General features: G+C 35.1%; 5 protein-coding genes and 1 pseudogene across 6 annotated transcripts; 1 reads left to right on the top strand and 5 right to left on the bottom strand.

Moving 5' to 3' along the window:
- Positions 1-2691: 2691 nt before the first annotated feature.
- Positions 2692-9333, top strand: AUL1 (auxin-like 1 protein). Its single transcript, XM_012216506.4, has 8 exons — positions 2692-3225; positions 3853-7525; positions 7616-7682; positions 7806-7888; positions 7973-8038; positions 8134-8223; positions 8677-8853; positions 9111-9333. Exons 1-8 carry the CDS (start codon positions 2882-2884, stop codon positions 9144-9146), a joined length of 4536 nt encoding a protein of 1511 aa, XP_012071896.1. The 5' UTR covers positions 2692-2881; the 3' UTR covers positions 9147-9333.
- A 33-nt stretch (positions 9334-9366) lies between these two features.
- On the bottom strand, positions 9367-12249 carry OTC (ornithine carbamoyltransferase). Its single transcript, XM_012216504.4, has 5 exons — positions 11992-12249; positions 11013-11347; positions 10587-10718; positions 10201-10476; positions 9367-9832 (listed from the first exon to the last, which is right to left on the bottom strand). The coding sequence occupies exons 1-5, from the start codon at positions 12191-12193 to the stop codon at positions 9650-9652; spliced, it is 1128 nt and encodes a 375-aa protein (XP_012071894.1). The 5' UTR covers positions 12194-12249; the 3' UTR covers positions 9367-9649.
- Positions 12250-12957: 708 nt separating this feature from the next.
- Positions 12958-15106, bottom strand: LOC105633822 (bifunctional dihydroflavonol 4-reductase/flavanone 4-reductase). The gene is made up of 6 exons (XM_012216507.4): positions 14785-15106; positions 14513-14685; positions 14234-14428; positions 13983-14142; positions 13580-13772; positions 12958-13455 (listed from the first exon to the last, which is right to left on the bottom strand). The coding sequence occupies exons 1-6, from the start codon at positions 14900-14902 to the stop codon at positions 13299-13301; spliced, it is 996 nt and encodes a 331-aa protein (XP_012071897.1). The 5' UTR covers positions 14903-15106; the 3' UTR covers positions 12958-13298.
- A 654-nt stretch (positions 15107-15760) lies between these two features.
- On the bottom strand, positions 15761-17608 carry LOC105633823 (bifunctional dihydroflavonol 4-reductase/flavanone 4-reductase). 2 transcript variants are annotated; one of them, XM_012216508.4, is made up of 6 exons: positions 17404-17608; positions 17124-17293; positions 16842-17036; positions 16593-16752; positions 16315-16507; positions 15761-16174 (listed from the first exon to the last, which is right to left on the bottom strand). In XM_012216508.4, the coding sequence occupies exons 1-6, from the start codon at positions 17519-17521 to the stop codon at positions 15949-15951; spliced, it is 1062 nt and encodes a 353-aa protein (XP_012071898.1). In that variant the 5' UTR covers positions 17522-17608; the 3' UTR covers positions 15761-15948. The 2 variants fall into 2 exon arrangements, with proteins under 2 accessions (XP_012071898.1, XP_089582375.1); XM_089726249.1 differs by lacking the exon at positions 15761-16174 and having other exon boundaries at positions 16311-16507.
- Positions 17609-19959: 2351 nt separating this feature from the next.
- On the bottom strand, positions 19960-22546 carry LOC105633824 (dihydroflavonol 4-reductase). Its single transcript, XM_012216509.4, has 6 exons — positions 22183-22546; positions 21888-22057; positions 21247-21441; positions 20986-21145; positions 20711-20903; positions 19960-20620 (listed from the first exon to the last, which is right to left on the bottom strand). The coding sequence occupies exons 1-6, from the start codon at positions 22298-22300 to the stop codon at positions 20383-20385; spliced, it is 1074 nt and encodes a 357-aa protein (XP_012071899.1). The 5' UTR covers positions 22301-22546; the 3' UTR covers positions 19960-20382.
- Positions 22547-23977: 1431 nt separating this feature from the next.
- On the bottom strand, positions 23978-25587 carry LOC105633922 (bifunctional dihydroflavonol 4-reductase/flavanone 4-reductase-like; annotated as a pseudogene).
- Between the last annotated feature and the right edge of the window lie 419 nt (positions 25588-26006).

Raw genomic sequence — 26006 nt, 5'->3', positions numbered from 1 at the left:
GGTGGCCCATTAACTGGCTGATACATTCGCGGGCTTCGATTATCTCGGGTTCTTCTTCTTTCATGGGCCTGCACCCTCTAATTGGACTTCTCAGACTATTTCTCACGTTAGCCTTTTTTTTTTTTTTTTTTTTTTTTTTTTTTTTATGATTCCTTATTAAATCACATCAAATTAATATTTGATTGTTCGATTTTTATGCAAATCCAAGAATAACTCAATTGGTTTATTATTTTTCCGACACCGGTGATGAGTCCAGACTTTCAAATTGTGGGATAAGAATATTTGGAGCAAATAAAGAAAAAAAAAAATCCACATTATCATTTTCATGAGGCAAAATTTTAAAAATTTTAAATTTAAGAGTGGCCCCCCCCCCGGTTCATTTACCCTTATGCATCCGACATTACCCATCTCCTTATCAATTAAGATTTAATCTCACTTTATTCGTTAGCTTTAATTTTTTGAGTTAAATAGTAAATAAAGAGGATTTTTTTTTTTTTTATCACTTATACATTCTTCAAGATTAGTATAGATGATATTGATATCACGTGAGGGTCCAAAAATTACAATTTTGGTTCATAGAAATTTGTTTGCATTCCCCAATGAAAAAGAAGCCATCTTGGGTTCAGAGTTTTGCTTGCTTGCGTACTTATCTGGTTCTTAAAGCTGAGCGAGCTGAGTTGTTAGTCACCAAGTTATTACATAAAAGATAAAGCAGCAACTAAAGGAGAAAAAGAAAGTGAAGACAAAAGGCAACTGGATATGCTTTCTTTTTTATGCTTTGGATCCTGGTTTCTTCCTTGCCATTATTGCCTTGTGAAGTGCTTCTGAGATTTACCTCAAATTTTCAAAAAGGAATATCCTTAAACCATACATACTTTTAGTAGATTCACTAATCAGTAATCACTACACAACAGTAAAAAGATATTTGCATTTAAAATCTTTGTTGGTTTGCGGTTATAAAGTAGTTGTGCCTCATGTTACCGTTAGCAAAGGAAAAAAAAAAAAGCACATGAAAAGCACATGAGTACAGTGTAAATTCTTTGGTCCATAAGCACCTACCCAGATTTAAGCTTGCATTTTCTGCAGAAGCATAAATGGAGATGGGCAGAGAGCTACCCAAATTTATCTTTATTATTATTATTATTATATTTATTATTATTTCTCTTATAATTTGATACTTTAATCATAAAATTACAACGCTAGATAAAGAAAAATTGACATGCTATCATCTTTGTAGGTCATAATAATTGAGGATTGATATAAATATCATTAATGGAATAATAATAATGATTGAGATGAACAAGAAAAAGCTATTCATAATTGGATGCTTTAGTTAAATGATCAAAAAGTCAGCTTCTTTGTTAATAAATCCCAAGTAAAATGAAAAGGAAAGAGTTGAAAGACAACATAAATGCAAAAAAGATTTTCATATAGTTTCACATATTAGCTATATGAGCCAGCTAACGGGAAGCTGTTGATGATGATTGACATTACAAGTGATGATAGAGATGTACCTAATATATGTCTAAAACACCAAAATTCCAAGATTTTAATTCAACTCATGATTGATTGGTTGCCGGTTCAAAATTCTTGGTTTCGACCACAGAGCGTATGTATGACTTGGATTTGAAAGGCCACTTGTCTATTTATATAAGTTGTGGGGTCCCAAATTGAGTTGTCTTAAGTTGGTTGGTTTTCCAGTTCTTATTTGCTGCTGTCCCATGTGAAGTAAGTGGCTAAATTTTGTAATAATTGATAGTTTGCTGGGTTGCCATATATATACAATTAAGATTTTAGAGAATCTGCAACGTTATTATAAATCTCTTCATTTGGAAAACCACCGTCAATTGGCAATCTAACCAGAAATATATGATTCTTATTCGAGATATTTCTGAATATATATTTGAAAGAAAAAAATAATTAAGTTAAAAAATAATTTAAAAATTTTTAATTTCATTAATTTGATTTTTTGATTTATAAATAGAGAAATTGATCTAATCTAGACAAATTTTTTCTATCTAATTATATTTGCAAAGTAATTTTGTTTTTAAACAAATATTTCATTCATCCGATTCTCTAATTGAGTCGATGTCTGTGCAGGTTACTAACACTGGTTGGACCATTAATTTTGTAAATAAAATTTTTTTTCTGTAAATCACCGGTATACTAATATAGACCATCTAATTTTATTCGAGACTTAATTACAATTAAAACTCTCTCTTTGTGCACAGGCGTGATTAGCAGAGATCATATTGTAAATAAAGTTTTGAAATACAGTGTGGACGTCTCTTTCTACGTGTAATACGCTAACATCCACGCAATTAAAGTATGCCACGTCATATTCCAGGCCAGGACTCGCAGTCGTAACTCCATAAGCTTATACGCATTAGGCACCGCTGCCTACTTCCAAGAAACACTCGCTATTGTATTTTTACATTATACCAAAACTACCCCATGTTATCGTCGATTGGTGACAGCTTGCCCCATCGACAAACACTATGCTAAACGACAACGCAAAAACCAATCGATTAACTTTACCGGCTCAGCCAATCACGCGCCACTCACACTAATCGGCCGATCATTTACTTAGCTTCATTAATATCGTCAATCTAAAAATCGCCGACCGCTACCGTACTACACACTGACATTTTTACGATGACCCCACATTGTTTTAAAAATTTTCAATCTCTGGGATTTTATTTTTTTATTTCTTTGCTTCTCTTCTTCCTCTCTTTCTCTCTTTCTCTCCTCTCGTGTCTGACTCTGCAGAATTTTTCTATGCAGGGAAAGACCAGACAAAAGTCACAAAACAGAGGAGAAGCAAGAACCAAGAAGAGAAAGCAAAAACCAAACGCGTGAACCCTAAATACTCTCTCTCGCAATGGATTATCAGCATCCTTCCTCTGCTACTACTTTCTCTAAAAAGCTCGCTAATGGTGTAAGCTTAAGTGGAAAGCACGAGTACGACGGCGTTTTTGTTGGTGCAGCGAACTCCGGTTCTCGCATGGAGGATTATGGAGAGATATTTGGTGGCTCTAGTAAGTGTTCGATTCCGATTCTTGATTTCCCTGACCTGAAAGATAGCAAGTCATCGGTGGACGCACGGAACTCGAGGCCAGATTACTCGAAGATATTTGGTGGTTTCGGAGATGCAGATTTTGCTGTGCCTTATGAGGAATTGTTTGCGAAACCAAAGAAAGTGAAGAGTTCATCTAAGGGAGCTCGGTATGGTATAGTTCGTTAAATATGCTTAACACTTTTTTTGTCTATTTATGCACACGTTTAATCTCTTTTTAGTCTGGTTATTAGAGCAAAAATACGTTTCAAATTGTCATGAAAAGAGAAGAAATTAAAATTGAAGTTTGTTGTACATTTACCCGCCAAAGAAGGATCTTTGATAATCACAGGGGTTGCTTAATTAATGGGTTTAAATGCTCAAAGTTTAGGTTGTTTCCTGTTAATTAACAGAAGTCCACATTTTTCTTTTTCCAATTCTCAATGGAAATAAAAATTGGAAAAAAATGAGCTTTCTTGGTTATGAAGTGTAGTTTTGCTTCTACAATTGGTGTTCCTACTCTGATCTGAAAAGATGAGCTGGTGTATATCACTTCTTAATATGATGTTGTGGATTTGAGCTTGAGAAAGGTTTGATTTCTTTTTGTCTGATGAGCATATGTCATTGCTTCAATTGTGCTGTTTTTTCAACAAAATTTTCTTTGTATTGTCTTCTTTCTTTCTCTGTGCCATAATTTTCTTTATTAAATGTTTACATATGCCAAAAGCATGGCAAAGCTTTATTATGTTAGATTCTACTTGTTGATGTTGAAAACTGATCATGAGACTGTTGTGTAGGGCTGCAGCTGAAGCAAAGTTTTGCCCTGCAGAGCCAAAGCATTCAAATTTTTCAGGAGAGAAACAAGCCCCATCACCTGAAGTATCTTTCCAGTCATTTGATGGTGTGAAACAGTTCAATTCATCATATGATAAAAGCAACCCAAGAAGCAAAAATGGGACCAATGGAATAACACATATTGCTCAACTTCATGCCATTCCTGGTAATAATTGTTTGATAGGTGAAATCAATCCCCCACGGATGATGAGAGGTGACAAGCCTTTACAAGCTGTATTAAATGATGCCGATATGAATATTAATGTCAATGAGGGGATAATGCAACGGAAAACTCTGCGGAAAGTTGTATCAGGTCCGCAGCCCAGAGTTGCTGCCGTAGATCCCTCTAGAAGTCGTGCTGACTTTCAGACAAAACCTAATAGGAATAAATCCTTCTCAAATGACATATCCTTTGATGCATTTGAAATTGGCCTCGGCACAGAGCAATCACCAATGTCACCTCTAAGTTCACTGCCTGATTTTGGTAATAACAGGGATGGGACCATTAGGTCAATGAATTCAAAGTTTGGGGGCTTTAGAGGTAATGCTTCTGAAATTGCTGCTGGTAGTTACTCAAGACCTTTTCTTGATGCGGAAATTGATGCTAATTCTGCTGCTGCTAATGTCAGTGAGGGGATAATGCAACAGAAAACACTACGGAAAGTTGTATCAGGTCCCCAACCCAGAGGTGCTGCCATAGATACCTCTAGAAATCCTGCTGACTTTCGGACAAAACCTGGTAGGAATAGATCCTTTTCAAATGACATATCATTTGATGCATTTGAAATTGGCCGCGGCACACAGCAGTCGCCAATGTCACCTCTAAGCACACTACCTAATTTTGGTAATAACGGTGATGGGTCCATTAGGTCAATGAATTCAAGTTTCAGGGTGTTTAGAGGCGATGCTTCTGAAGTTGCTGCCGGTAGTTACTCACCTCCTTTTCTTGATGAGGAAATTGATGCTAATTCTGCTGCAGCTACCTCAGCAGCTGCTGTGAGTAAGGCGATAGAGGAGGCTAAAGCAAAGCTTAAAATAGCTAAAGAATTGATGGAAAGAAGGAAGGAAGGCACTGCAAATCGTGTGAAACCAAGTGTTAATCGGTTGAAAGCTGAGAGAAGGGAAGTTAAAGCTGCAGAAAAAGCAAACAGCTCGAGTGAGAAGCCTCAGGAAATGCATCAGAAAGTAGATCTTACCAGCTTAGCAGAGCATGAGGCAATAAAAGCTAACCAAGTTACTCCAGACGTCAGAAATGTGAAGAAATCATCTCCTGTGCAAAGTGCTGTTGGAGAAAATCACAGCAGTGGATTCAAACAGACTCAAGTGGATCATGGGCTGGAACCAGAAAATGAGAAAGCAGTGAAAGGATTTTCTGAACCTGCTGATACCAGAGAACGCAATGGAATGGTGTTGGAGGTCAAGCTGGTAAACAATGTCCTGAAGGTGAAACCATCTGCTAGTGAAAAAAAATGTGAGGAGAAGATGACAGGAGTGGAAAACATCAAGAAGCCGATGGAGCATGAGAAGAAAGAAGCACTAGAGGGGGCCCATAAGCAGGAAATTGAGAGGGAACTCAATCCAGTGGAAAAATTGTTTGAATGGAATGTGTACCGTAACAATATCAAGTCAACTGAAGAGCTTTTTTGTCAGGAAGAAAATCAAGAGAAAACCGGAGTTGCTTTCAAGGATGAAGAAGCTGATCGAGCACCTAAAGTGCCCGATGAACAGGAAGAAACTCAGGGCATAGAGAAAAGGCTTAATGAACCAGAAGAAAATGAAAAAATTGAAATCCAAGAGCTGAAGGAGATAGAGAATGTGGAGGAACCCAATGAAGCTCATGATGGGATGAAAATTGAGAAGAAACAAAGAGAGGCACAAAATCAAGAGAAAGGGCGGAATCTATCAACTGAAGTTCCAGTTAGAGAGGAGAATGAGAGGAGACTAGATGAAATTCTTAGACACGAAGGAAATGGGAAGGGACAGGAAGAAGGTTTGGAAAGGGTAGAATGTGAAAAAAAACAACAAGAGGGTTGGATTCAAGAAGAAAACAAGAAGAAACCAAATGATGTCTCCAAGCCGAAGGATAATGAGAATTCAGGTCAAGCTCATAAACAAGAAGCAACTGAGGTTAGATTTAATGACTTTCAGGATGAGAAAGGAAGTGAGAAGAGACTTAGGAAGGATTGCGGGACAAAAGACAATAAGGGCCTTGAAGAGGCTGAACAGAATGAGATTCTCAACAAGGTATTTCAGATAAATGAAACTGAGAAAGAAAGAACTTGTGAATGGGTAGAAACTCTGAGGACACTAACAGGGATTCATCTGGAGACAAAAGATGAGAACAATGTTGAAGTTGCTCAACTTGCTTTTAGATACAAGGAGAACCATCTTACAGCAAATCTTAATGTATATAGGCTGGATGACAATGATACTGCAGGCGAAGCTGATGAAGCCCATGGAGTTGAAGAAAATTTTGGCAGTGGGGAAGTGAATGACAAGGTACTTGCAGATGAATTCAATAGGAGGACAGTGGAGGTAACTGAAGATTCCTTTCCTGAAGAGACTGAAAAAAGGTTAAAAGGAGTTGAAGAGTCAAATGACATGGAGGAAGAAGAGAATTTTGAAATTGGTGTCTCAGAGGAAGGCCTCGTTGTACCTGATGCCATTAAGAAGCAAAAGGCACATTCATGTTCAGGTGATGAGACAGAATATGAGAGGATCTGTGAACAGGAAAAGGATATTGAAGAACATACTTCTCAACTGGATGGACATTATGAGGATGCTAGCGAGTTTGTAATTGGCTCTAATGATGAAGAAAATGAGAGTGATTGTGTATCTTCTCATGAAAGATTGTTAGGCAACGGGATGCAGTCCAAGACACAGAAGGACCCAGAAAAGGACGCTGAAGATACAGCTTGTAAATTGGGAGAAAATAATGATGTCAAAGAATCTGAAGTTGCTATTAATCATGAAGATGAGACATATTCTGAATCTTCTTCTGACGAAAAGTTCGTGAATATTAGGAGCAACTTGCAAGCAAGCCAGCAAGCACATAGTTTTTATGGTGAAGGAATGAGCATAGGAACATCTGAGGAGGAGAGAACAAACCAAAGGACTGATGAAAAGGAGGAAAGTCATCATGAAACTGTGACAGTAGAAAAGAGGGGAGCTGAAGATAGTTTGCAAAAGGAAGTGGAGTTGGAAAAGGAACATCACAGGAGAAAGGATGAAGCGAAATTGAGGGAAATGGAAAAAGAAAAGGAAAGAATCGCTGTTGAAAGAGCAATCCGGGAAGCTCGTGAAAGGGCTTTTGCTGAAGCGCGAGAAAGGGCAGAAAGGGCTGCTGCAGAGAGAGCAACTGCAGGAGCAAATCAAAGAGTAATGGCAGAAGCCCGAGAAAGGTTGGAGAAGGCTTGTGCAGAAGCTAATAGCAAGTCAGCAGCTGAGAAGGCATCTATGGAAGCCAAACTAAAGGCTGAGCGTGCTGCAGTAGAGAGAGCAACTGCTGAAGCCAGGGAACGTGCCTTGGAAAAAGCAATGTCTGAAAAAGCTACTTTTAAGGCAAAAAATCAGTCTGAAAAGTCTGCAGCTGAGAAGTTTTCTGGTGCTTCAAGAGATGCTGTAATGAAATCCAGCGTAGGTTACTTTACAGTATATTTTTGTTACATTTTCCTGTGATCATTTTGTTTAGTGATGAGGAAACTTCCTACGTTGAATTTTCTACAGGATCTACAATCTAATTGTTCAGGTCCTTCCAGCAGTTCAAGATATACAAGCTCTTCAAGTCATGATGGTATGCAATACCTCCTGTTGTGTAAACCCAATAGAATCTATCAAACATATTAGGATCTGTTTTACCATATGACTGCTTCTGAACAATGCATATTTTGCATCATAAATTTGCCCTGCTGAACAGAGAGATTTGGTGGTGTTAATGGTGAATCAACTGAAAGGTGCAAAGCTACACTAGCAAGAAATCAAAGGACAGCAGAACGTGCTGTAAGCTTCTTGCTTCTCATTTGAATATAGTAACTGTAAATTTTCTAACTTCAACAAGCATTCTTCTTCTGAGTTCACTTTCAGGCAAAAGCTCTTGCAGAGAAGAATATGCGCGATCTTCTTGCTCAGAAAGAACAAGCAGAGAGAAATGTAAATTTTTATTCAATTAGGAATACAATAGTCTTGCAATAATGAAAAGGTTGTGGATGTTTTCCTTACCATCCTCGATTGTATTTTTATGGCAGAGATTGGCTGAAACTTTGGATGCTGATGTCAAACGTTGGTCAAGTGGGAAGGAGAGGAATCTGCGTGCCCTGCTCTCAACTCTACAATATGTATGCGCAGATCTTCTACTTGTTCATAAATTCTGCTTACACATCACTCTACTTCCACAATGCCAGACCTCTTTGGGATAGCAGGGTTCTAGGCAATTAGTATTTGTTTTTGCACTTTATGATAAAAAAAGTCTTTTCCTTGGAAATTCCCTTTGTAAGGTTTAAAACACATTACTAGTCTCATACATGTAGACCTTCATCCTTATATAGAAAACCGTTTTTCAGTGGAAAATAACTGGTAGGCATTTTTTCTCTTTTTGACTAGCTGGCTTTTAGCTTGTCATAATATTTTGACTAGTAATTATTTATCATTTGTTTTGTTTGTTTGTTTTCTGAGAGAGCAATTTCTATCATTGATGATCAGAAAGATGAATATCCAGCTGTGCATAGAATTTGTATAGTTGAATCACAATTACTTACTAGTTATTTTGTTTATTTTTATATAACTTGCAGATCCTTGGCCCTGATAGTGGTTGGCAGCCAATTCCTCTCACGGATCTTATAACAACAGCTGCTGTGAAGAAAGCTTACCGTAAAGCGACACTCATTGTTCATCCTGACAAGTTGCAGCAAAGGGGTGCAAGCATACAGCAGAAATACACGTGTGAGAAAGTCTTTGATCTTCTAAAGGTGTGCTCCCTCTCTTTGCTTAAATAATAACTGTACAATGACCAAGTAGACCCGATTCACGGGAGAGGGAAAGAAAAAAAGAAGAAAAAAAAACAAAAAAGTAAAAAAGAAGCTGCAATAATGCAGTATTTAGGGGAGGCTTACATTTCAAATTGGCGCTTGAGATGGAACCAAGCATAAATGGATCATACGTGGTCCAATAAGTTTATTTGTTCCTTGTCTCAATAAATCTCACTAATCTATGTTTTGGCCCCCAGGATGCTTGGAACAAATTCAGTGCAGAAGAACGCTAGAAAATGTCAGTTAAACCGCTTCAGATAGCATACACCGTAGGCAAACATGTAATTGCTGCAACATACAGTTCTGAGATTGAACCCTCAAATGTAGGAATAGGAAAATTATTGTAGGCACTCTTTTTTCTTATTTATGTAACTTGTAAAAACGAGAGCTGGCAAGGAAGAGCCCACATCTATTTTATCATATGTTCTGCTTCTAGTGAAATAAAAGAAACGATTCAGAAATTGGAACATCTAATGCACTGGACGCAAAAACTGACGAGTAGCTTCCAGATGATTCTAAAGTTTCTTCAAGCATACTCGTAATTCAAACCACATTGATTGAATTCTTAACTTACAGCTAATAAGAACAATAAAAAAATAAAACGGAATGGTGCTCATGTCATCATTCTACATCTATTCCAACTGGAACTCAAACTCCAAAGGGAACATTTTCTATCCAACGGGCTAGACAGCAGTGCTTCACATCATGGTCCGAGCCTGGATAGTAGGAAAGGAACTCAAAGACCGAGCGCATGTAACATTATGGCGTTTTGTGCATGCATGCGATTCTCAGCTTGTGGGAAGACAATAGAGTTTGGAGCTTCAATGACACCATCCGTCACCTCCACACCCCTCTCTGCTGGTAAACAGTGCATGAAATAAGCTTTTGGACCAGCTATTTTCATAAGATCTTCATCAACCTGCAATATACATCATATAAAATATCATCAATATGAACCATAGTTCGACAATTGTTTTATGCAAAATTATCAAAAGAATAGTACAAGCACATTAACCCAACAGGTTATATTATCCAGATTTGCAGGGCTAGCAGTAGCCAGTATACAAGTTTCTCAGATTCAGTGAGGAATTAAACAGCACTTATAATTGGCTAAGGCTTCACATAGAAGGTAATGAGCAAAAATTTCTGATTTCCATTATAAATCAAAATATATTCACAGCATATGATAGACTTGAAAGAGCTATTTACTACAGACAAGAGCATAGAAAGTTCACATATTTTTATGTTATGAGCAAAAAACTGTCACATATGGAATAATACACATACCTGAAATCCTTGAAATACTTTCCGGCGGTGTGCAGCCTCTTCTTTTTGGCCCATGCTTGCCCACACATCTGAGTATACGACATCAGCTCCCACAACAGCTTCCTTTGGATCATTCGTAATCTCAATCTTGCTAATTCCAGCCAGCTGTGCCTTCTCAACTGTTTTTGCATCTGGTTCAAAACCTTTAGGGCAGGCACAGACAAAGTGGAAAGGAATAACAGATGCCAACAACAACCAAGAGTGCACAATGTTATTCCCATCCCCGACATAGACAACCTGGATTTTATAGCATATGGAATCAGATTAAACCCGGAACACATAAATGATGAATATAAAACATGCCAAGATGAACAAAACTACAATGAAAGGTATCATAATGAGTTGACCTTGGTTCCTTCCAACTGACCAATGTGTTCAATCATTGTGAGGGCATCAGCCATTATTTGGCAAGGATGGTTGTAGTCAGTCAGGCCATTAATGACAGGTACAGATGCATACTTTGCCAGATCAAGAATATCCTGCAAGAGAAACAGTGATTAACTGCATCTATAGATACCTGTATGCAAAAAGAAACTTTCCAACAAACTTAAAAAGCTTAGGTTAATGAGACATTTCAAGAAAATCTCATCTCTGAACAATCTTTGAGCAGTTCAGTAACATGTCATACATATCGTACCTGATTTTGTGTGAATACACAAACAAATGCAGGTATATGTTCACATGCATATACATATCATATATTCCAAAAAGAATCACTGGCTACTCTATCATCAGAAGGAATTACCATAAACACAAGAAACTCACCAGCATACCTGATGAGCAAAAACACGTGCCATGATTATATCATTATAACGAGATAAAACACGAGCAACATCACGAGTTTCCTCTCGTTTTCCCATCTGGATATCATCAGGTCCTAAATATATAGCATGGCCTCCAAGCAAGAAGAATCCAGTCTCAAATGAAACCCGTGTTCTCATTGAAGGTTTTGCAAAGATCATAGCCATTGTCTTTCCTTTAAATGGAAGAAATGCCCGGTCTCCAGATTTCAACAAAGCCTTGACCTCTGCAGCTCGATCCAATATCCGCATAATAGTGGATTTGTCAAAATCACTAATGTGTACAAAATCCGTCTTCTCTGGCGTTGCTGCAAAATAAACAATAAGAACTATCTTAAACTGCAAGTGATAGTAGTACACGTAGGCCTCAGACAACGAAATACAGTGCTTGCAATCATTTATTAGATCTAATTGTACATATTAGTAGGTTTATGCATAAAAAGGCTTCTAATCATGCAATGATGTGCATAAACCACTATCACAGCAAAATTGAAAAATTCTAATATGCTGTAGAAACTTCTCTACTTGTTAAAATTCAACCGTCAAGATCGTCTTGTTTGTTTTCTGAATATACAATTACAAGTCGGAATGGAAAGCAGCCCGCTACCATTGATCTATTAACAGTCTCTCGTCAATCAAAAAAAGTCAGAAATACAAGGGCTTAAGATACCCACATTGTTCAACGAAGCCAACATTTCTTCAGCCATTGAAGAGTCCCTAGCAAAACGCTAGTGCAAAAAAAAAAAAAAAAAAATCATCCAAAGTTTGACATAACTCTCATCACAGCCGCAATGTACTTATAAACAGTGTCTAAACCCTAATTTCACGGCATTGGATTCAAACAGCGAAACATTTCGACAAATATTCACGATGAAACTGTGGCATTCGCTTAAACGAGATCAAATGAGAAACTTCAGAGTTTTTTTAAAAAAAAAAAAAAAAAAAAACGTACCTTGGCCATTGACGGAAGAGGAAGATGAAGATGTAGCGGAAGAAGCTTGGCATGAGATTCTTCCATGAATTGCCTGAGATCGCACCGATGCACTGGTAAATCGGGAAGACCGCGACAGAAGATTACTGGAGAAAGCAGAGCAAGACGAGGAGAGAGAGACTTTGTTTGATGGAACCGCAGAGTGACACGAAATCGCCGCCATTGTTTGTGAGCAGTCTTGGATTAGAGCAGTTTGCAGTTCAGTGAGCAGAAAGGCGTGCTGGTTTAGAATTGGTTTTTATAGGTATCAAGATTACGTAAATACCCTCAGGCGAAGTCGCAACGGCTCCGTTTAGTTCTAATTTCTTATCTCATTACTGGTAGGCCTCTGAGAGGTGGACTAATATAGCCATTATCTCGTTAATAAACAAATATAAATAATATTGTTACTCTGCTAAAAAATAAATAACATTAATACATCGGATATGATTTATCTACCTCTATTAATTAAAATTGTAACATGCAAATAATTATCACAATTTATTTTATTTTATTTGCTCTATTCGAAAAAAGATATCTTATTTCTATTTTAACATAAATTAAAAAAATAACATTATTTGAAAATATTTTCCTTACTATAACCTTATATTAATATTAAAAATTATTAAATCAAATGAAAAATTATTGATGGACTTATTATCCTCCAATGTATTTAAAAAAATGTAAAATTATTGATAACAATATATATTAAATAGAACATATTAGAAAATTAAGATAATAATTATACTTTTAAAAAAAGTAATTTATAATATAAAAAATGGAAAACATATCAATTTTTTTTAGGATGGAAGGATTATCTTTTTTTTTTTTTTACTCAATAAATGACCAGAAATATACTTGTCTGAATCAAGAAATTTTATTTAATTGGATTGATTACGAGTAAATGGACATAATAAATTACCTTATTTATTTCAAAAATTTAAATAATAGATTGAAGAGATGTGTTTAACTTCATTATACTCGTTTAAAATTTTATTCAGATTTCCTAATATTATTAAATAAAAATTCATAGTATAATAAAAAGGATGGACTACAATGACTTTAATAACCTCCCTCTTATTATGGTTCTAAAGAGGTAATTAAAAACTAAAATTGGCACATAATATGCTTGCCGATTTGAAAGCATTGAAAACAAAAAAAGATATATGTACATATCCATTTATAGATAGCCTTGTGCCTTCTGGTACAGGAGCAGTAGTGATAAACTGATAATCACATCCTTTGCTTCGTCCTTTCCAATAGCTTCTTTTCCATTGGAAACAGGCGGCTTAGTTATTAGAAAATGGAATCAATCCCTTAGCTCGACAGGATTCAATAGCACCTTTGAACATGTCTTCCAAGCTATATTTGAACCCAAAACCCATGTCTGTAAGCTTCTTGGAAGATAAGACGCACTTCTGAATGTCCTCTTCCATGTCTTTAAACCTAATTATGAATTAATTAACAACACATAATCAATGAGCCACGTATCTGACACATATTAATTAATTAATCATATATAACTTTTCCAAATATGAAATTAATATGCTTCATTAAGTAAGGAAATTACTTTGTTGGAACATTATATTCTGGGTATTTTTCTCTTAGCAAGTCTACAAGCTCAAAAATGGTGGAATCGCGAGAAGAGCAAATGTATCGGCCTTCAGCTTTTGGATGCTCATATAAAAATATGTGGGCATTGCACAGGTCATCCAAGTGAATGTAATGGCAATCCTTTAGAAACCAACTACAATCTTCCGTTCCTGTAAGTTAATTATAAATAAAGAAGATCAGGTTATAATTTCAGAAGGTCAGAGGTTCGATCAACATAGGAAAAAAAACTTACTTCAAAACAAAATTAATCTCATATCAAATGATACAAGGATTATTGATGATTCGTAATAAAAAAAAAAATTATACTTTCAGATTTGTAACAACATGACAACTATACAATACATTTTTTTTTTTTTTACCAGTGATAAGTGAAAGAGCAGTGGTAAGACTAGGTGGCATTGATGGCGTTATAAATGGACCAACAACAAGAGGTGTGAGAACAGAGATGAAATCAAATTTGTTCTGTTTAGCGAATTCCCATGCAGCTTTCTCGGCAAGAGTCTTGGACAAGAAATACGTCTGGAAAATTGAACAAGGTACATCTTTAACCAAACAAAGTAACTAATTAATGTTTAATTCGTATATATGTTATGTAAAAATATATACAAACCCATGCATTCATCTTTACGGCCTGAATAAAATCAACGTCGCTCCAGCAGCTTTCATCATATACCGTTCTTTTGTGTTCTTCAACCTCCACGGTCAGTGTAGTAGATGTGAATATTAACCTTTCAACAGTTTTTGCCTTTGCACATGACTTCATGATATTCAATACTCCATTGACAGCTGGTTTTATAATTTCATTCTGCCAATGCAAGAAATTAACTACTACAACATGGTGGCTATATATATTAAATCTTGGATAGAATAGAATCAAAGTTAATTCTACCTCGGGATCTTTGGAGTCAAAAGCCGGCATTCGGGTGGCAAGATGGAACACACCTGTGCAACCTTTAATGGCATCATCGTAGCTTCCCTCTTCAGAGAGGTCAGCTTTCAATAAAGTCAGGTGCGTCTTAGCCTTTGGTAAATCTAATAAATGCTTCACTTTCTTAATATTGTCTGTTCATCATCACCGAAAAAAACATATAAATATTTAAACGAAAAGTTCAAATAAAAAAAAAATTCAGTATCAACGTAAAAGATGACGGAAAAAGTAACCAGGGTCGCGCACAGTGGCTCGAACTTTATAACCACGCTCTAGGAGTCTCATGACGAGCCACGAACCAATGAAACCAGAGGCACCGGTCACACAAACGGGCTTGGCTTCTGTTTCCATAAGTTTTTCTTTTAGAAGAATAGCACCTAAAATGTAATTGGGAAACAAAAAGGAAGGGGAAAGTATTTTACTGAACTTAAACAAATATACTATTTGCAATTTGAATATAGCTTTCTCTATATAAAGCTGTTATAGATAAACTCAAAGATGAAGTTAATAGACCCATCTCATCAAGCTCCATACACTCTCGCTTACACAACTGGAGCTGTCTGTTACAACAGCATATATATATATATATATATATATATATATATATATATATATACAGTAACAAGGTCTGTTCATGGCCACACACATGCCAACTTAATTTGTCTCTGTCAAAGCAAAGACATGTATGGACCACTATTTTATTCCTTCTATTGCATGGCTGTCATGCAATCAACGAGCCAACCTTTTTTGACTTTCAAAAACTTATTTTCGGGGGTCTGCATCAAACGACATTTTCCAAAGACGTCATGTTTTATTAATTTTGTAGATTATAAATCGACAACTTTATGTGTTTGATTTGTCGTATTGTTTTTTTCTATCATAGGAATATCTAAAGGTGGGCTTGGCAGAGGCCTTGTTGAAGGGGCTGTGGGCCTGTGGCCTTCCAAGTCATTTTTTTTTTCAAATTTTCAGTCTAAAAAAATTTGGAAATTTTTTTTTTTTAATTTTGCCTTCCATAATTAAGTAAAGTGATTTTTTTGGCTTCCCCAACTATTTAGGCTCGATCCACTAAGTTGATGTTGCAATAAAAAAATATAGAGACGAGAGTAAAATCTATAAAACAAAATAACAAAAAATATTATTTTCTGTTTTATGGAATTTCTTAATATGTTTATGAGTTTAACAATGCAAAAAAAAAAAAAAAAGATAATAGAATAATGAGATATTCTCCACTTAATTCATTCTCATGATCATATAAAATTATAGTGTAATATCCTAAAATTATTGAGTAAAAAAAGATGGATTACAATAACTTTAATTAAGCTCTCCCTCTTATTACATATATATATAGATCTAGAGAGAAAACTAAACAGTAAAATATAGGCCTTTTGGCACATCTAATTAGTAGTAATTATCACTTCCTCTGCTTTGCCCTTCCCGACAGCTTCTTTGCCATGCGAAACAGGCGGCTTATTAGAAAGTGGAATCAATCCCTTAGCTCGACAGGTTTCTATTGCTCCTGTGAACATGTCTTCCAAGCTATATTTGAACTCAAAACCCATGTCTGTGAGCTTCTTGGAAGAGAAGACGCACTTCTGAATGTCCTCTCCGATGTCTTTAAACCTAATTATGAATCAATTAACAACACTTAATCAATAAGCCACTCCACATACGCGATATCATATTAGTTAGATCATATATGATGATTTTTCCCAGATATGAAATTACTATGCCTGCAGGCTTAACTAAAAGTAGTGAATTACTTTGTTGGAACATTATACTCAGGATATTTTTGTCTTAGCAAATCTACAAGCTCAAAAATGTTAGCATCGTGAGAAGAGCAAATGTATCGGCCTTCAGCTTTTGGATGCTCATACAAAAATATGTGAGCATTGCACAGGTCATCCAAGTGAACAAAATGGCATTGCTTTAGAATCCAATAATGACTTTCAGTTCCTGTAATTTAATTAGAAATAAGGAAGATTAAATTTTAATTTCAAATAAATTTGTAATAAGATGACAGGTAATTACGTTTTCTTACCAGTGACGACCGAAAGAGCAGTTATAAGACTAGGTGGCATTGTTGGCATTATAAATGGACCAACAACTAGAGGTGGGATGATAGTGATGAAATCAAATTTGTTCTCTTTAGCGAATTCCCATGCAGCTTTCTCTGCAAGAGTCTTGGAGAGGAAATACATCTGGAAAATTGGACAAGGAAATATATTTGACTAAACAAGATAAACTAACTAATTAATATTTTGTTAATTATGTAATAATATGTACAAACCCATCCAGTCATCTTTACGGCCCGAATAAAATCAACGTCGCTCCAGCAGCTTTCATCGAATACTGGTCTTTTGTGTTCTTCAACGTCCACGGTTCCTGCAGATGATGTGAATATTAACCTTTCAACAGTTTTTGCCTTTGCACATGCCTTCATGATATCCAATACTCCACTGATAGTTGGTTTTATAATTTCATTCTGCCGAAGTTAAGAAATTAGCTACTAAAACTTGATGGCTATATTATGTATAAATACTGGATAAAATAGAATCAAAGTCAATTATACCTCGGGATCCTTGGAGTCGAAATCCATTGGGGTGGCGACATGGAACACGCCTATGCACCCTTTAATGGCATCATCGTAGCTTCCGTCTTCAGAGAGATCAGCTTTCCATAAAGTCATGTGCGTCTTAGCCTTTGGTAAATCTAATAAATGCTTCACTTTCTTAATATTATCTGTTCACCATCGACAAACAAAACATGCAACATATACATACTTTTACCGATAGAGTTCAAAGAAAGTAAAAATACAGTATAAGCGTAAAAGGTGACAGAAAAGGTCCAACCAGGGTCGCGTACAGTGGCTCGAACTTTATAGTCACACTCTAGGAGTCTCATGACGAGCCACGAGCCAATGAAACCAGAGGCACCAGTCACACAGACGGTCTTGGCTGCTGTTTCCATAACCTTTTCTCGTAGAAGAATAGCACTAATTAAAATCTAATTGGGAAACAAAATAAAGGAAAGGGCAAAGTATTCTCCTGAACTTTAAACAAATATACCATTTGCAGTTTGAATATAGCGTTGCTTTATATAAAGCAGTTTACGAGATACCCTGTTGTTTTTTCTGTTGTGGGGTCCTCCGACACGTGGACCACAAACTTTTGAAAAGACAAAAAAAGGGCAACACGTTTTTTTTTTTTTGTCTCAAAGAATATTTAGAGAGGCTGTGCCAATAAATTGAAAATGGACGCCAACTACGCATCCTCTTTTTTAACAAATCGGAGAAGTTTTCTCTTAACAAAATGCACAAACGTAAAACGAGAAGTATACACAGTTTAATGCAGAAAATTATAGGAAAAAATTTTTAAAATTGGAAAAGAGAAAAAATAGTAAGAATTATAATTTTTAGGGTGTTTTTTAAGAAATACTTAGAATGTCATATTTTATAATCTCTTTTGTACTTATTATTTTATAGTGAAAGAATTATTCAGAGTTTGTTCCGTGGACGTAGCCTATAATAGTTAAGGATGAACCCGTAAATCTCGTTCATATTTTTCATCTGGCATTTACGGTAATTATTTAATTTTTATCGTAATTATTATTTTTGGTGGATTCCATTGTCAATATTCAATACGTAATTATCGGAGGTAAATGTAATAATAGTAATTTAAATTTTATGGGTACTATTAACTTTTATTATCGATAATTTTATTTTATTTTATTTTAATCACTGATATTTTACTGCGGTCTCGGCTCACGGATAAGATATAATCCCATCATTTTCTTGATCTAACAGTGTTCACTTGTCCTTCAAATCACAAGTCAACTGCAGGTCAGCCGCGTGATGGCGTGGTAGTTATAATGGCTTTATTACAGTGATAGAAACCAACGAACAACAGCAAGAAAACTGTAAGACAAGTCAAGAATTAACGGGGACTCCACTCTAATGTTTAGGTTGATGAAATTAAGATTATAGAGAGAATTAGATAAAAACTTAAATTTGATTTCTAGAAAATAAAATTTAAATTGACTACGTTGGATATTAAAAATTTTATTTATTTTTTAATAAAATAAACATTTTTATTTACACCAAATAGAAAACATAAAGTTTTACCAGTAATATAAAAACAACAAATTAAAGCAAATATCTAATTTATATTTAATCATTGTAACGTAGAAGGAAACATAGACGTTTCATCTTTAATCTCGAATATATTAATGACTTAATCTCCAAAAGAAACGTGAATTCCATTCCTAATACTACTTAATAATTACTGGACAATTTTTTTTAAGACCCACATTTTAAGTTCATTAATTTTGTAGATTAATCGTAAACCAACAAACTTATGTGTTTGATGTTGTAGCTTCCTATAAGAGTAATACCTAAAGTTGCTGTTGCAATAAAAAAAAAAAAAAAAGCTACGGGTTTTGGCTCAATTGATAATACAGGCTGAACGTGTGGAAAGAACTTTCGAGTTTGATTCCCACTAAACACACCTGCAGGAAAAGGAATGAGGAGCTTTAACTGTGACTAAACTCCGAGTCAGATTAGGCAGTTTCTGAGTACCAATGGTTTACACGTTAAATTAGGCGGTCTTTGAGTACCAATGGTTTGCACAAAAAAAATATAAAGACTAAAGTGATATCTCTAAAGTTTATTAATAAAAAGCCCTAATTTTTTGAATTATTGCAATTGCGTCCTTTTTTTTTTTTGGGTTTTTGAATCGATCTGCTTTTTGTTCAAAAAGAATAAGAGCTGATTGTGTTGATCATGCTGATAATTTGAGCAACTTGTTGGATTTATTCTCCTCCCTTGCTTGAGGTGAAATTAAAGGTAGTATTGTTTGCATATGGTGTACATGTATAAATATATATTTTCTTTTATTTATATCGTGTGTGTGTGTATATATATACCACAAAAGAATATAAATCTTGTATATTTATAAATGGGTATGAAATGGAAAAAAAATTATGATAGCAATGATGAAATTGTAAAGATTGAATTGGGTATAGTTATAGATGGATGGTCTTGATTTTTAAGGTCAAGTTAATGAACAGTTAATTTTCATATAACAAAAAAAATTACATTAATTTATAGAATAAATTTTTTTAAAAAAATTTTTGACCTAGATGGACTTAGTGGCCACTTGCTACCCCTGGTAGCCCTTTTTTTGTTTTTTTTTTTCAATACATGTGGATGGTGTTGCCTTTAACTTTGGGTAACCATCAAATGGGTGATGGATCACAATCAAATGCTTAAATGATTTTTCTATATAGAATCTTTTTAATGGGTGGGGTTTTTTTTTTATATTTTAATTGGCATTTGCTATATTGTTGGATGCACTACTACTCTTAAATTTATAAATTGCGGTGTAATATAAAAAGGAGGAGTATTATAATAATTTGAAAATTTTGTAAGGTGTTTTAATTATTTAAGCCAACGAAATGAGGAAACAGAGAGAGAAAGCATACACAGCATAAATTTGGTAGAGACCCTCCCAATCCATGTATAAAAAAAGAGAAAAGCAGTACTATTTCTGTGTCTCCCATGTCGTCTCCTCTTTTACAGTTACAGATGGGGTTTAAACGCTCGAAATACCTTTAAAAAAAAAAAAAAAAAAAGCAACGATGAAATAGACGGGACACTGACTTCTAGCGTGAAAGCCATGGTAAAGCCTATCGAAGTTTTACTTGCATGTCTTTGCATTCTCTTTAACAATGCCAAGTGGTAGACAGAGAAAGCACAATTATTCAACGAGCAACTCTAAATATAAGGACCTCTTTAGACTCTCTATCCCTCTCCCTCCTTCTCTGTTTCCAGCTTACGATTTAGTCTGTACTGGAACTCCATTAATAGGACTATTAATGGCTTCCTTTAATTCTTCGCTCTTCTTCATTGCTTCTTTCCCATCAGAAACAGGAAGCAATCCCTTTGATCGGCATGTTTCGACAGCCCCAGTGAACATATCTTCCAAGTTGTATTTGAACTGAAAGCCCAAGTCCAAAAGCTTCTTAGAAGAAAAAGTGGGATTCTTTATCTCTTCTTCGATGTCTTTAAACCTAAAAATTATATTATCAATGCTTAATTAGTCCATTGAGCAATTTTACCACCCATAATTTTTAAATGCAATTCAAGAAAGTAAGGCTTACTTGGTGGGAATATTATACTCTGGGTATTTTTGTTTAAGCAATCCTGCTATCTCATAAATGGTGGCATCATCTGAGGAACAAATGTACCTTCCTTCAGCTTTTGGATTCTCAAACAGAAAGATATGAGAGTTGCACAGATCATCCAAATGTACGTAATGACCTTGCTTCAAAATCGAGTAATGGGCTTCATTTCCTGAGACAAAATAATTAATTGTTAACCATTAAGAAAATAAATATTTTGAGAATTGTTGATGGCAAACGGCGGGACGTTCTACCAGTAATTAGCGAAAGTGCAGTGATAAGGCTAGGAGGCATTGATGGCATTATAAATGGGCCAACAACCAGAGTTGGGATAATACTGATAAAATCAAGGCCATTCTCCTTAGCATAATCCCATGCAGCTTTTTCAGCAAGAGACTTGGACACGAAATACATCTGGACAGGACAGATATATCAACAAGCAGTATGTAATAATTTTTCTTTCCAAGAAAGAAGGAAAATTACGAAAAATTGGTTAATTTAATTTGTAAAATTACCCATCCAGTCATTTTTTTTGTCTGAATGAATTTCAAGTCACTCCAGCAATTTTCATCGTAGACTTCTTTTCTGTGTTCTTCAACGTCCACAGTTCCTGCAGATGATGTGAATACTATCCTTTTCACAGTTTTTGCCTTTGCACAAGCCCTCATTATGTCTAAGACCCCATTGATTGTTGGTTTAATTACTTCATTCTGGCATTGAATATAAAGATATTGAGCACTAAATTAAAAAAAATTTGGAATATCTTTGAAGATTTTAAGAAGTAACAATCTTTAAAATCATTATTTCTTTTTTGTATACATGAGGGCCCAATGGACAGAATCTTAAAAAATAATTGCTAAACAAAACAAGAATTAGCATATATATTTGTTGATTATAATAGAATAAAGGAAAAACTGATGTATGAAATAATTTCCAACAACCAGTCCATAACGGCTTTTGGTTTGAAGAGTTCAGGGACCGTTTCTTAAATATTACTATCTCAACTAAAAATATATTGCTTTCTTTAGCATAATTGTGAATGAGGACTAGTCATGTTTGGTAGACAATTAATCAATGGACGCAGGAATAGATGAGTTCCAAAAAACAATTGCTATCTCAATTGAAATTTTACTTCAAAGAGAAAATTTATAGGCACCTCAGGGTCCTTGGAGTCGAAATCCATGGGCGTAGCGACATGGAAGACGCCAGTGCAGCCTTGAATGGCCTCATCAAAACTTCCTTCTAAGGAGAGGTCAGCTTTCCAAAAGCTAAGATGCGTCTTAGCTTTAGGCAACTCCAGCAAATGCTGAACCTTTTTACGATTATCTGTTAAAAACCAACATAAATATAAAAAACAAAAAGTATTGGTGAGGAAATATGTCACAAAACTAAACGTAGCAGGAAGAAAAGTACGAGGTGACAACAGAAGCTAGAAGGGAGCAGGGACCAACCAGGATCACGGACAGTGGCTCGAACCGTATATCCACGCTCAAGGAGTCTCATGATTAGCCAAGATCCGATGAACCCAGAAGCGCCTGTCACGCAAACTGTTTGATTCTGAGAACCCATTATGTTTTTTTTTTTCCTTTGAAACAACAACCAAAACTAGCTAGTTGTCAACAAATGAAAAGCAACTATGAAAAGCCACTGAGACTATTCTCTTTTCTTTCCGAGTATTCAATGAATACTACTACTGTAGGAAGAAAGGGATATATAGATAGATATAATATTATATGGTTGCTGTACAATTTGCCAAAGGAAGATAAAGAGTCGATAATAGATTGGTCCTGTAGTTTGGTCTACCTAGCAGCTCAATTTATGCGAGGAAATCTTAGAATTAATGCTTTCTCCCCGTCTAAATTGTTAGCTGAGCTTGTGACAAAGTGTCAACTACCGATTCTGGGGAACCGTTGGTTATAGTTTACGTTCCTCTCTGAATTTTAGCATAAAGTAGGGATTTGATTGTTGATGGGCTTCTGACCCAATCAATTTATTTTGATTATAAGAGTTATCCGATCCAATTGTATAAAAACTTTCACTAATTTAGTCACTCAAGTGGAGAGTTACTTCAATTGTATAATCCATATTTTTTTTTATATAAGCAATCAAAAGAGTACTTGCTGCAATAATTTTCTTTTCAATTTTAAAACACGCAATAAATTAGAAAAAAATTCAGATTTTGATGTTTTACATAATTAATTTTATGTTAAAAAAAAATTGTAGCCAGTCGTTTTTTTACCATTTTTCTTTCTTCTTCCCCCCTACAAAATGGGGCTACTACCACTGATGTCATGCAGCAAGAGATGATAAAATTCTAACAAGTGGATGATCAAGTGGTAGTAGAGGTCATTTTTCAATGAACCAACCCTTCAAAGTCTGCATTGGAGTAAACTAAGACTAGAACTGATTGCTATTGGCTTCTTTTTCCCTCGAAATTTACCCATTTTCAATTCCCATTAACCATTTCTTTCCCTTGAAAATTATGAAAAAATAGAGTTAATTAGCCTCCATGATTATGAGATGGACTTACTTAGGTTTGGGTCTGCTAATACTAAGAGATTAGTACCGATCAATTAGCTAACTAATTAATTTGACACCCTTATATGCGATTTAATGTTTGGTCAATATGGAAATCTTAACCATCGGATCTTTTTATATATAATTTGAGATCAAAATCTTAAAAATTGGCTAGTTTCAATCTTAAAAATTCAGTATAGAGATCAAAATCTAATCCTCTCCAATTCAAAACCGTATCCTTGAGCTGTTTTTCATCTCAATTTTTTCAATCTAATTTTGATTTAGGTCCAATTCAAATTAAACTAATGATAACCCTAAAATCGAAATAGTGTATTCAAGTTCCAACCATTTATGATATTTCTCAAACCAATTAGCTATCCAATATACTGTACTTCCGATGTTTTTTATTTTTTATTTTTTTAGTATATAAGAGAGGTAACAATAAAATTACATCACGCTGAGGCGAGAGTAGGCAACACTAATCGAATTATGCATTAATCAGGGAGAGATATTAGCAAGGGGAGCATAAAAAAAGTGCATTCCTAAATGGGAAAAAAAAAAAAAAAAAAAAGGCAGTCAACATACAATAATTTACCTCTTTGAAAACACGGAAAAGGGATATATTCCAATTATTCTTGATTAAATAATTGAATATGAACGACAAAGCCACAAGCAAAACGCATTTAATATCCACGAGGCTATCACACTCTATCAAGACCTTTCCCAGTTCCGAAATAAGACAAATTGGTTCGTTGATTAGCAGAAAACAATAACATAATAGGTAACAGAAGTTCTTGAAACTCCCGTTATTACAGAGATAATTTATTTTTCTTAGAACGTAAACAGATGACAGAAATTTAATCGTAGCTATCTGTCGCTCTCTAGCTCTTTTCTTTCTAAACAGAAGGGTGATGGCAAAGAGGAAGTAATCCCTTTGCTCTGCAGATTTCCACAGCTCCTGTAAACATATCCTCTAAGCTGTACTTAAATTCAAATCCCAAGTCCGTCAGCTTTTTCGAGGAGAATACTATATTCTGCAAGTTCACCTCCACGCCCTCGAACCTGATCAGCAACAATTTAATTCATTTGCTTATGATTAGTTGTAGTTATATAGAGAGGAATCAAGATAACTACTTTGAAGGAATATTATAGTCTGGATATTTTTCTCTAAGCAAAATTGCAAGTTCATAAATTGTGGCTTCATGAGAGGAGCACATGAACCTTCCTTGTGCTTTAGGATTCTCAAACAAATATATATGAGCCAAGCAGAGATCGTCCAAGTGCACGAATTGACCTTGCTTTATAATGTGATAATGGGATTCTGTCCCTGATCTTCAATTCAACAAGTTTAATTAAATTGATGGACCAAAGCCTTATCCTAATTAAACTTTTCTTTTTTTCCTTTCGGTATCAAAATTCATTCAAGATTCATTCACTGGTGATCGGAGAAAGTGATGAGACTGGGTGGCATTGACGGCATCGGAAATGGACCCACTACAAGTGATGGAATAATACTAATGAAATCAAGATTGTTCTCTTTGGCAAATTTAAAGGCTTCTCTCTGCCAGAGTCTTGGACACGAAACACATCTAGACAAGAACAGAAAAGGGCAAATTAGCTTTTATTTAGAAGAAGCAAAGTACCAATGATATATATTCTGACCCATCCAGTCATCTTTACGGCGAGGATAAAGTCCAGATCACTGTAGCAAGTTTCATCATACATAGACCTGGATGTTTCCTGAACATCTACAGCTCCAGCAGATGAAGTAAATACTACCCTGCCAACTGTTTTTGCCTTCACACATGCTTTCAGGATGTCTAATACTCCATTTATTGTTGGCTTAATCACTTCATTCTGTAATTAAATAAAAAGATTACACATCTAACATTATAGATAAGTAGAAAATTTCTTGCATACACCAGGTATTCAAGCTGTCCCATAAACCAAGTCAATCAAAGTTCAGAGGCATATGGACAAGCATTAATTGGCGGTGCATCATTATCATATGACCCAGGAAGACAATCATGAACAATATGAGAACTCTGAGAAATTGTTTCAGGAAGGCTTGAAGGCCCGTCTTGTAATTATTGGCTTTGGTATCGGTTTTATTATACTTTAATGGTGTAATATAGAGTCGTTTAACTTTGTTAATGTACATTAAAAATAAAATATCAGTGTAGAAGAGGTACCGCAGGATCCTTGGACTCAAAATCCATGGGAGTGGCAACATGAAACACACCGGTGCACCCTTCAATTGGTTCGTCAAAACTCCCCTCAACAGAAAGGTCAGCTTTCCATAGAGTCATGTGGGTCTTAACGTTTGGCGAATCCAGTAAATGTTACACCTTCTTTGCAGTATCTGTTATCCAAAATTAATAAATTCCCCAATTAATTAACACTCCATTTTGTAAATGGATTTTAAGGTTTAAATAAATTCAAAATTGAAAACCATTTACTTTTATTTCATAAAATATCCTTGACATAATAATATTTAAATTGTTTAATCTTATGGAATCCGTTTAGAATATTCACATTTTTTAATAGAATTTAATTTAATTATATTTTAAATTTACAAATAAATTTTATAAAATTGCATGGAATTCATTTATTTTATACGAATCCCTAATTTATAAAAAAAAAAAAAAGAAAAAGAATAAAGAGAGTATAAAGTCAAAATTAAAAATCGAATCAGGGTCGCGGACTGTAGCTCGGACGTTGTAACCGCGCTCTAAAAGTCTCATAACGAGCCATGAGC

The sequence above is a fragment of the Jatropha curcas genome, chromosome 9 (assembly GCF_041381405.1).
Source record: "Jatropha curcas cultivar XTBG-Jc1 chromosome 9, XTBG_Jcur_1.0, whole genome shotgun sequence".
NCBI lineage: Eukaryota > Viridiplantae > Streptophyta > Magnoliopsida > Malpighiales > Euphorbiaceae > Jatropha > Jatropha curcas.
The sequence above is the reverse complement of the archived record's forward strand: the minus strand, read 5'-3'. Positions and strand labels throughout refer to the sequence as shown.

Excerpts from the sequence above, each read along its gene's own strand:
- AUL1 (XM_012216506.4), top strand. The coding sequence starts at position 2,882 with ATGGATTATCAGCATCCTTCCTCTGCTACTACTTTCTCTAAAAAGCTC. Across the intron at positions 7,889-7,972 it reads AAAGGACAGCAGAACGTGCT|GCAAAAGCTCTTGCAGAGAA; the intron begins GTAAGCTTCTTG and ends GTTCACTTTCAG. Across the intron at positions 8,039-8,133 it reads AAGAACAAGCAGAGAGAAAT|AGATTGGCTGAAACTTTGGA; the intron begins GTAAATTTTTAT and ends TTTTTATGGCAG.
- OTC (XM_012216504.4), bottom strand. The coding sequence starts at position 12,193 with ATGGCGGCGATTTCGTGTCACTCTGCGGTTCCATCAAACAAAGTCTCT. Across the intron at positions 11,348-11,991 it reads CTCTTCCGTCAATGGCCAAG|CAACGCCAGAGAAGACGGAT; the intron begins GTACGTTTTTTT and ends TTTATTTTGCAG. Across the intron at positions 9,833-10,200 it reads AAGTATTTCAAGGATTTCAG|GTTGATGAAGATCTTATGAA; the intron begins GTATGTGTATTA and ends TGTATATTGCAG.
- LOC105633822 (XM_012216507.4), bottom strand. The coding sequence starts at position 14,902 with ATGGAAACAGAAGCCAAGCCCGTTTGTGTGACCGGTGCCTCTGGTTTC. Across the intron at positions 14,686-14,784 it reads AGCCACTGTGCGCGACCCTG|ACAATATTAAGAAAGTGAAG; the intron begins GTTACTTTTTCC and ends GATGATGAACAG. Across the intron at positions 14,143-14,233 it reads CCGTAAAGATGAATGCATGG|ACGTATTTCTTGTCCAAGAC; the intron begins GTTTGTATATAT and ends TCAATTTTCCAG.
- LOC105633823 (XM_012216508.4), bottom strand. The coding sequence starts at position 17,521 with ATGGAAACAGCAGCCAAGACCGTCTGTGTGACTGGTGCCTCTGGTTTC. Across the intron at positions 17,294-17,403 it reads AGCCACTGTACGCGACCCTG|ATAATATTAAGAAAGTGAAG; the intron begins GTTGGACCTTTT and ends GATGGTGAACAG. Across the intron at positions 16,175-16,314 it reads GAGTATAATGTTCCAACAAA|GTTTAAAGACATCGGAGAGG; the intron begins GTAATTCACTAC and ends ATTCATAATTAG.
- LOC105633824 (XM_012216509.4), bottom strand. The coding sequence starts at position 22,300 with ATGGGTTCTCAGAATCAAACAGTTTGCGTGACAGGCGCTTCTGGGTTC. Across the intron at positions 21,442-21,887 it reads TCGACTCCAAGGACCCTGAG|AATGAAGTAATTAAACCAAC; the intron begins GTGCCTATAAAT and ends ATTCAATGCCAG. Across the intron at positions 21,146-21,246 it reads CAAAAAAAATGACTGGATGG|ATGTATTTCGTGTCCAAGTC; the intron begins GTAATTTTACAA and ends TGTCCTGTCCAG.